The 10,856-nt window shown below is 37.9% G+C and overlaps 1 protein-coding gene across 1 annotated transcript in view; it reads right to left on the bottom strand.

The window, feature by feature from the left end:
- Window positions 1-4,670: 4,670 nt before the first annotated feature.
- The window catches only part of si:ch211-113g11.6 (uncharacterized protein LOC559008 homolog), a 37,621-nt gene continuing 31,435 nt past the window's right edge, over window positions 4,671-10,856 (bottom strand). Inside the window, exon 14 of the mRNA XM_047598767.1 lies at window positions 4,671-9,494. Within this exon, the coding sequence (XP_047454723.1) occupies window positions 9,148-9,494 (347 nt within the window). The 3' untranslated portion in view covers window positions 4,671-9,147. The remainder of the gene's footprint in view (window positions 9,495-10,856) is intronic.

Below are 10,856 nucleotides of genomic sequence, written 5' to 3'. Positions count from 1 at the left end.
CAAATATAGTTTGGTTCACTATAACTCAAAATACAGGCCCAACTGTCATTTTGTGAATTCCTGGTCCAAACTACAAAAAAAGCATATCATAGTATTAGAAATCAGTGAATGTGTAGTTAGGTTTCAAAAACAGTCGTTGAGAACACTGACATGCAATTGTCTTTTGTGGTTCCTCCCGTATGTCTAAATTACAACCAGAAAATAATGCAAGTATTGTAGGGAAATAGTCAGCTGGCAATGTACGATAAGACAGAGTTCAAAAGTTCACAAATTATATTATCTTCCGTATTATGGACAGGAAAAAGACATCTGATCGATTTTTTTTTTGTTTTTTTTTTTTTTTGAGTTTTGGGCAGATATAATGCTAACCATTTCAAAGTATAGCCAGAACCAGGGCTGTGCAGAGACCTCCTGAGGGGCTTTATTAGAGAGCAGTGCAAACCAAAATTATGCTAGTCTTTGCCTTTTGAAGCCAAGCAGGTCCTTTTGTTTTTCTTTCAACCTCGCCTAATAAGGCACCTCTGCAGAATGAAATATGATTGAATCTGATGCACATAAAACACACACACAGTGACATTTCATACCTTTAGCCACAAATTTGCTCAATTGTGTTGATTCATAATCTGCCATAAAAGCCATGCTTCCTGTCTTTTTTAACAAACTGTAGCTGACATTAAATAAAACATGCTTCTCAACAGTTTCTGCAGTTCTCTGTTGTGTGACGTCTCTTCCTCATTTCTCTTCTCTAATAATTTAGGATTTTATGATGTGTAAAACAATGCCTTTCAAAATGTTCTGTGGCCAAACTGTGATATTGCACTGTTGTAAAAAGGGAATCGAGGCTGAGTTGTTTTCCCTTGCTGGGGAAAAAAAAACAAAACAAAAAAAACTTTCGGGTGAGGCTGCTGTCATGACACTGGATTCGCCAGGACTGTGTCAATGGAAGCCTGTCACCATGTGTGGAGGATCTGGAGTATTTTGGAAAAGAAACCATTTTACAAAACTGCCTCTACAGTTTCAGATTGCATTTTTGAGTTAATGCTATTTTTTGGTTGGTAGTAGTTGTGCATTTGAATGAGTAGTTGGGTAAATAAATTATTTTATTTAAGTCAAGAGGACAATGCGTGCGGGCGTGCGTGTGAGAGAGGGAGGGCGAGAGAAAGGACTCGTGTCGGTGTTTAAAGTATAAGTTAGATCACAAACGTGTTTAAGACTCGGTAAAAATAAAACTGGGCGCTCTTAGCTCATTCCATTACATGAAATAGTGACACCCTGCAACATACCTTTAATGTCCCCCACGAAAATACATGGAGTTCTTGTCTCACTTTGCTTCCTCAAAAAAAAAAAAAAAAAACAATCCCCACGCCACTGGTGCAGAGTCAGACGCAGAACAACACATGGTCATTTCACATTGTCAGTCATCATGCTACAATACACCATGCACAAACGAACACTACTGCAAAACATACTCACCAGGCCATCAGTTTTTTAATTACTCCGCCGTCTTACCTTCGATTCGCTACCTGGAGGGCACGTCAGAGCAGGAAGGCACGTCTGTGTGAATCATGTGACCGACCGAGGGTAGATTTAAATTATTGATGTGTCCCTGATTTCTGTGGACATTCCCCCATTTGAATGACCTGTCCCCCAGCTTAAGCTGTTCCAAAAATCCTCAATTTTAGCACATAGCAGTTTAAACATGAATAAATATGTCAAGATAAATGAAAACCTGTTTTAATACTAGTGTTGGATTATTCTCCAATATTTACTCATCATCACAGTAAACTAGTCCGTCCACCCAGTCTACTGTATTAATTCCTCTCCAATGGGGTAAAAAAAAAAATAAATAAAAAAGTGAACATGTGATTATGCATGAAAAAAAAATACTGTGAGACCATCAGAAATTAGAAAAATACCATCTACATATATACATTTTTGGTCATAATTCCCAGCACTAGTTTGACGTCACTGTGATGGTTGATTACCGGTAAGCCTTTTCTAATGGTTTTGGGGATTTATTGTGCTGTTGATTCCCATTTTTACAAGGAAATTTCTTTATGCTGAATCATTTTCCTTTTTCATTGTCATCCATGTTACTGAATGACTTTCCTAGAATACATTCCACTCATTTTGATATTAAGGAGGTTCAGGAAGTCTCTGATTCAGCTCGATTTCTTTTTTTTTTTTCTTTTTTAACTCAGTGAACAATACCAGCTGTGTCTGTCTGCTGAGTCACAGGCTTTCCTGTGCGTTCTGTGAGGACAGAATACAACGCAGGCTGTAGTCTGATGAGCTTTCAAGGTTAGAAAGTATTCAGTTTAGTTACCTTTCTGGACATCATGTTGCTCGATGAATAATAAATACCTGCTGCAATAGCATGTATGCTAACCTCTTTAGATGCTGCCATTGTTGTTTTAGTGTCACGCTGTCATCTTTTTGACTGTTGCCACTATAGAGCTCCAGGAGCTGACGTCACCCTGCACCATTAATCACAACACTGCCGTATTGGCAACTAACTAATTAACCGCAAGACACAGCAGATTACTGCAATAAAATGCGCAAGAAGCAGAAAACAAAGCGGTGAGATCCCTCAAGAAACAGAGATTACTTTCTATCGGGGACAGAATCGTATTTATTCCAAGTGTAATATCTTGTTTATTTAGCATGTTTTTAACACCAACATATTTCTTTTCATAAAGGCAAGTTAGAATAATGTTTATAACATGGGTTACAAAGAGATGTTGCTCATTTAGCACTAAAACTACTCACACTGAGAAAGACATTTGGGATTAAACAGTTACTCGTTATTGTAATTACGTTACAATGTATAATACATACACTTGCATAATAAATAAAAATAGGTCAACTAAAAAAAGTCTTGTGACGTTAAACTGTATAAGTCACAGAAAGCAGAGCTCCCCCTGATGACTGACTGCAGTATAGGTCATAAACTCCACCTCCATGGTAGTGGATGGGACTTGGGCCGAACTAAAACACAAGTACATGCAAAATAATAGTCATTTAATGTAATTAATATAATGTAGATGTATGTTCAAGTGTCAGTTTTTCTGAAAAGTTTTGTTTTAGTTAGTTACCTGACACTATAGAAACAAGATGTGACACCATGATGACTACCTTGTCATGATGGTGTGAGTATGCAATAAAAATAAGTGTCAAGTATGTATGGACGGCTCATCCAACTCCATTCATGGACAGTACTGCACAGAGTCTGGCACCAAACTCACAAGATTTTTCAAAATGTCTATTGCTGCTAAAGTCATACACACTGATTGTGTGTAAAAATTGATGAAGATACTCATTATCATATTATCTTCACAGAACTTTATTTTTATCTGAATAGATTTTTCTTTTCGATTTATGTGTAAGTTATGTGTAACTAAGAAAAATATTTTAATATTGTGTGAAATAAAACAAATATAAAGCAAAAATGTATAGCACTCTCATGTCCATACAAAGTATGGAGCAACAGACAGAAAGTTGCAAAATACAAAAGTTCTGATTGTTAGATTTCAGTACAAATCATTTACACAGAGAACAATATGAACTGAAATTAATGAACCCCATAATTTTTTGGGAGCGTGAATTTTCATGGTCCCTATAGCTATTTAATTGTGGTATGCCCAGCAAAAACCCACACATGTTCATTTCTCAACTTATTACTGTCATTCACGTATTTTCTGAAAAGGTAGTGCAGTCTCAGTGTGAAAGTGACACGCCAAGTATGTCCACCTGCTGTGAAACCTAAATTTGCATCCACAAAAAACAGGGAATGCAGAACTAAGCCTTATTTCCTTTGTAGAAGCTACTCAAAGTAGCCTTTGAGAATCCATAAGAAGGTGGTAAAGACACATTTTTTCAGATGATTTAGAAGTGTGACCTTATTAGTGTGCACGTGATCAGCTCCTTTAATGACTTATTTTATCTGGCGTATGTAATTCATTTCAATTACATTGAAAGAAATATAAGCCGCCTCTCTAAATACTCTTCAGAAAGACATAAATGGATATTTCAGCTTAAACAGAGTTAAATCTGAAAGCATTGTTCACTTTTTTTGAGTCCTACCAAATAGCCTGTGGGCTAGTGTTGCATCAATACTGTCTGTTGCAGTAAACAGGTTTGACATGAAGGTTATGTTTGTGCAGAATTTGTGGGGTGATTACTGCAGGCTTCAAAAGAACGACCACAGCCTTGAACTTTAAAATGGCTCAAATAAGGCATAACCAGTGGAGACTGGATTTGTAATTGAGTCCATTTCATACAATGAAAAGGCTGGAAAAGCTTTGGAATCCTCTTGTGTACACCTAATACTGGCCAGTAGATGGTGATGAAACCTGCTTGTCTTGACTGGCAACCATTTTATGAACTAGTGATCACTCTGAGCAATACCAAATAAAAATATAAGGTAATAACCCATTATGGATTATACTGTAATCGTTTTGTGGATTATTATGTAATGTTTTTATAAAATTAATTCTGCATGGAAGGTTATAAATTTTAAATGAGGCTTGCAATGCATACTGTATATATTGTATAGTTGTATATATATATATATATATAATAACATTCACCAAAATTAGTATTAATTAGTAACACCATCACTTGTGACAAAATAAGAAATTCAGTGGGAATAAAAGCAAAAAAATCACTTCTTTATACTTATATTTTATTCATTTTCACCGCACATGTTTAGGGAAACACATGTCCATATGGATTTGTTACATGAATATCTATTGCACTATAGATATCTGTTATTTAAAAATACATGTTATGAGATGGTATTAAACTGGCATGGCAACAATATAAATCTTTTTTTAATATATAATAGAGTTTGGCATGTTACTTTTAAAATTAGATATATCAATACACAGAATAATGAGCACACATCATGTACAGTACTTGACACTCACAACCCCAGAGCAAACAAAACAGCGACCCGCCTCACTTGACGTCGATCCATTTACAGCAGATAGCGTGATCCACTAATATGTTTTTCTGAAGGCAAATCAAGTGCTTGCTTTGAAGGAGTTGAGCCTTTATTGGACTGGCTGACATTAACACATGTAAGTGAGGGATAACTGATATTGGCAGCTGCGTGAAGATCCATATCAAAAACAAGGACTTGAAAGGAGTGTTCCCTGCCACAGGTATGTACATTAAAGTGATGTCATGTCCAGTGGAGGATGGTGATTGTTGATGAACATCAACTCACCGTCCATATTGAACAAGGTCATCACTCCTGGTGAGTAAACAAACTGTGTCCCAAGTCCACACTACAGCAGAAACCTATTCAGCCATTTAATACAGTAAATGTGTAGTGCCTAACAGTTGAAAATAACAGAATCAAACTTGAACTCAACAATGGTGTCAACTTCTATTGGTTCTTACATTTAATCTTTATGTCAAGTAAATTACTAGATGATTTCTAGATCAAGCTGAAGTCATTGGTTAAGTAAGTAGCTACCTTGAATGTGTAAAAACTTACTTCTCTAGTAAGTTATTACACTCTTCTGATGTGTAGTCGCATTTTGAAGATGTTGCATTTAACATCACAGCATGGTTAAATATTGCTGTTCTTGAGTAGATAGCTGGTACACAAGCTTCATCAAAGCAGTTAACGCAGTGGCTGTCACTCCATAAAGCAATGTGAAGGGTAAGTAGATTAAGTACACCGATCAGGCATAACATTATGGCCACCTGCCCAATAGTGTGTTGATCTGTCCTACAAAACAGTTGTGACTCATTAGAAAGCGGACACGGGCCTTCTGAGGGTGTCCTGTGGTGTCTGGTAACACAGTGTTGTTAGTGGGGGTCTTTGGATCCTATGGGTTGAGGGGAGGGGCCTCTGTGGATCATCCCACAGATACTTGATCAGTTTGGGATCAAGCGAATACGGTGCTGTTACTCATGTTTATTGAGATGTTCTTAAACTGTTTTTCTGTCTGTTCTAGGTGGGTGGTACATGTCTAAATAACATCCACATGAATGTCAGGTCCAAAAGTGTCCAGTCAGAACACTGAATTATCACAAGATGGCCAATGCTATTTATTTCTCCTGTCAGTGGTCATTATGTTATGCCTGGTAGGTGTGTTGGACTCAGCTTTGTTACTAAATGTTGTGAATTTAACACTTTTAAAACTTTTTTTTAGTACAGTAAGATTTTTATATCAAGAATAAGTTCTAGGCTGAAATGGCCTGTTTGACTCATATCTGTGATCCCAAACCTTAAAACTGGAGTAAGAGCTCACAGTTATGGTAAAATAAACCAATGCTTTATAGGTGACAGTTAATGCACCATTTCAATGTGACTTAATTTTGCCTGCCACCCACCATGACCCCCTGGCTGAGAGGCTACTGAGAGAGGACAGTAGTTATTACTTTATTATACTAATTAATTACCAGAATATCCAGTACATGTTTAAAGCACCAGAAGAAATTACTAATGAAGTTGTTATTCTGATATATATCTGGTATGTATGATCTTCTTTATCATATAGTATGGACATGGGGCACAGTAAAGGAGCTAATGATGCTAGACACATTTGCCTGAGCAGAACTGGACAGCATAGGGTTAGCTTCTCACCGTGCCTTCTAAATTAAATCACATCAACACATCAGCAGTTAGAAGTTACAGTTACAGTATAAAGGAGGTTATTCAGTAAAATCTTTTGTCTGTATATCTATGCATGTAGAGTTGGTTTCTTGCCAAAAGTATCTGACAGGATCAAGACTGTTAACATCCCAACACACAGACACAAAGATGATTACTCAGCCTGCGGTAGGTTTGTGAGTTTGGTTGTGAGGAAGACCGATGTTGTACACGTGCTCAGGGTTTATGCAAGTTATGGAGCAAGGGATTTCGCAAATGAACATAAGAAGAAGCGATAAGCGCAGGGTGGATAAGGGTTAACACAGCTTTGTTTTTTTCATTCTTTTTTCTCATTGTGGCACAGTCAGTAGCCCGCGTCAGTGCAATGCAGAAAGCGAGCAGATCCCCGAGCAGCAACACACAACCAAGCAGAGCGAGAAACACAACTCACAATTCTCACACTCGAAAGCATACTTGCTGCCCAAATTCCTGACGGTGTTGAATGAATTCTTTAATACAGCGCATGTCGAGCCAGCTCCACCGTCTAATTAGCTGCTAACAATATTTCTGCCACTGTGGAAGGCTTGGCACAGCCAGATTTCTGTACGATTAGTAGATGACAATTCTCAGAACTAGGAGTACATGATAATCCACTGCATAATTAATCACCACGCCACATCTATTCTTCAGTCAGCTGATCAGTATTTATAAGGTTTGGCAGGGTTTTTAGCATTGCTGCTGAACCCCTGTTACATTATCAGCTCTTTTTATATTCAACCTTAATCTGTTTCCTTAATAATCGTTGTTCAAGGTTATCAGAGGTAAGATTAAAAGATAATGCTGCAGGTATATGTGGAATGATGTTTAATCCTAAACTCACTGCCTTTGTCTGGTTGTGGTTGCTGTTGTTTGTCAGTGAAGCATTTTGTAGGAATCTGCCAAGCCTTTAGTTTCACAGCATAAAGTTAACAGTATATTTTCTTTGTGCTGTTGTCTCCAGGGAAAGAGGCAAAGCCATCAGTGGTTACAAATCACGTTCTAACTATGGCATAACAACCCAAACCATCAAGACAAACTGTCACACACATTACGTAGGCAGCAATGGTAGAAATCAGCATCTGCAGAGCAATGACATACAAAACAAACTTCACAGATCTAGGTACAAGCCTTTTCCCCTCCTAAACTATGAAACAGTTTGGAACTGTATGGTTCCATTTCGTTTCATTCTCCCCATTCTAATTAGTAGTTATTGAAATTTCAATAGCGTAACACCTTGTTCACACCTTTACACATTGTCAAGCTGACAGAAATTGAAATTCATTTGCAGCTTGTAACTCCCTTTTGTTGTGGAGTTGTTCACTCTATTTCCCTGAAGCCTGAAGATGAACTCTGGATTTTTGCACTAATAGCCAACAGCTAGTTTGCCAAGAATAAAAAAAAAATCAGTTGTTTGACTGGCACTCATATTTTAGACTTTCACGTTCCCTAAATTCATTCTGAATTAATTTGTCAAATAGATTAATATTTAGGATTGTTGAAAGCTTCAGAACTCATTACTGCTAACATTAAGGAGTTATGTGTGATGCAGTGTTTCTTACATACTGTAAGAGCAAGAGTTCTGCTCTGATGTGTTGGGGGAGGAGGACAGATGATGTCATGTAAAAGGAAAAACAGCGGACAAAGCTGTGAACAAGGTGTAATGACAATGTCTGATACCATCTGCTAAAAAGTTCAAGAAACTGCCTCTTCGGAGGAGGAGGTGCTGAGACACAGTGATGTTCGAGGACGAGCTCTGGCCCATCCGCCTACTTCCTGTCACGAAGCTGACACTTCCTCCCAGCGATGTTGTTAGACTCAGCTGCACTAATTATAGCGCCGCGTCCAACCGAGTCTGCAGTATTCTGCCTTGACTACAAAATTGTGCTTAGGAGTGTATGTCCCAGAAGTGTTAAGGCTTTTTAAATCTCAATACCAGACATTTTTCTAAGTACTAATGAGCTATACCAATGAAGTTTAACAAGATGAATGACTAGATGAAAGAGCAGTATTAAAGGTTTACATGTTCACAAATAAGCACAATCAGGTCAATTTCAAAATAAGTAAAGAAATGGTAAAAAGAATTGGCCTGGTATTGGTGTTTTTTTGCCCAACTCATAGGATATGTTTATCTTTTTTAGTCAGATAGGAAAGGTTCGCAAAGCACGTAATTATGGTTTGAACATGTTTTAACATGCCAGCTCATAGGCAATAAATCCTAGTCACTTTAGTTTAAATTATAATATGCACATTTCCCAGTTTCTATCTTGTTAAGACAGCTGCGGCTGCAGAAATGTTGCATTATGCTAAAAAATATAGAGTTCTACTTCCTTATTCATTTAGATTTTCTTGCTTCTTTCTCTAGAAACCAAACTACAAAAAGGTGTACAACCCAACTATTTATTTCAGTGCTCTGCGAACCTGTCCTCCAAACACTGGCTCCTTGTCTTTCCTTTCATTGGGAGCCAGTAAGAATGAGGAGTTAGCATTAGTGTTAGCTGCAGTTAATGAAGCCACAGAGTAGCCAAGGCGAGCAGGAGCGATGGCCCCAAGGTGGAAGCAAGGGAAGCAGCTAGGAGCCTGCCATCATTGACCAGCCTGAAGGAGATGACCTCCACCTTGAATCCATCTTCAGTGGCCATACAGCGGAAGACACCTTCTTTCAGAGGAGTGTCAACCATTGGCCCCAGGACACAGAAGTCTCCAGAGAAGAGGCAGGGGTAGTTCTTGATGCAGTTATCCTTTTCCCAGCGATAGGTTGCATGGAAGGAGCGCACAGGGCAGGGAAGAAATACGGATGTGTTGGACTGAACCATCACTTCTCTTGGGGAAGTCCGACGTAGCTTCAGAGCTGTAGTGACATAGCAATAAGGAGTTTTACACTGTAAATGCTTGTTGGACACAAATAAAGCTCAGTACATTTCAAAGCTATTTTTTTTATATTTGCTGCTCTGAACACTGAACACTATTTTGTTGATGTCTGCTGAAGCAGACTTACTAACTTGGCAGAGTAAGCACCTGCCTCAGGGCTCCAAATGTTCAGGGACCCAACGTACATGTATTCCATATTCATTATGTACCCTGCTGGTTATTTGATTAGATCCAAATTAGTTTGGGAATGTGTTACACTAAAGTGCAATATTAACTTGAATGAGGAGACACTAAGGCCAGTACCACATTATTACCTGTTGACACAAGTCTTCTTTGCTAAATGGTCAATATGGACCCACAGATCATTTTTCTGGTGGGTAAACACAATATAAACTTTGCTAAGGGGAAACGTTTAATTGAGGTAGGTCATGCCTAGTAGAAATAAACAAAAACTAGAAAGTGGCCAAGAGCTAAGAGACCATTGCGCATCAACAGAAATGCATGCTGCACTTCAACTGGGAATATGTGTCTTCAGTAGAAATTGTGAGAATGATACCCACACTAACCCTTTTGACGTGTTATAAATGAAACAATGATCAGAAAAGACTTTTTTTGTGTTCATAGGATCTTTAACCAATGTACCAATGTGTAATAGGTTAACTGTAGTGAAAACACGATGATACAAGACAATACTGACCTGTTACATAAAAAAAATCACCCATGAATAAAAAAGATTAAGATTGCTTTTAATCCTTATTGTGGGCATAATGTAGATTAAACCATAAAATGCATTACAGTATGAACTGAAATAAATTACCACATACCTGCTGTATCATATTTGATACACAACTTTTGAACCTAATTTTACTATAACATAAAGGATTGTGTATGTATTATAGGTTGCTTTGATAAAATAGATAGCCATATTGAAATGTCCATAACAATACAAATGAATAGCTAGCAAAGATTTCCCTCCAGAAAACTTGAGAGTCAATCCTTGGAAGCAGCCATTTTGAAAATGGCTAACAGACGCCTGCTATTGACTATGGAGCATGGATAAACCCAGTTGAGGTGGAGAGGTATTTGTTTTCAAAAAAGTCATGGAGTTGTTAGCAACCAGGCTAGTGTAAACTAGCCTGGTTCATTCAAGGCTGCCTACTGAAAATGAGATGCTTACTTTTGTTGAAGATGAGTTATTAAAAAATAGCACTGGATTCTGAATCTTATCACTGTAAACACAACACTGTGTGAAGCTGGAAAGCTTTGGCGGGACTGCAGTGATCTCGTCCAAGAAAGCAGGGTTTAGAACTAGAAAATCCACTGCTGAGAATTACTTGTTTTT

Source organism: Mugil cephalus, chromosome 11 (assembly GCF_022458985.1).
Source record: "Mugil cephalus isolate CIBA_MC_2020 chromosome 11, CIBA_Mcephalus_1.1, whole genome shotgun sequence".
NCBI lineage: Eukaryota > Metazoa > Chordata > Actinopteri > Mugiliformes > Mugilidae > Mugil > Mugil cephalus.
Note: the sequence above shows the minus strand (reverse complement) of the source record. Positions and strands in the feature narration are given on the sequence as shown.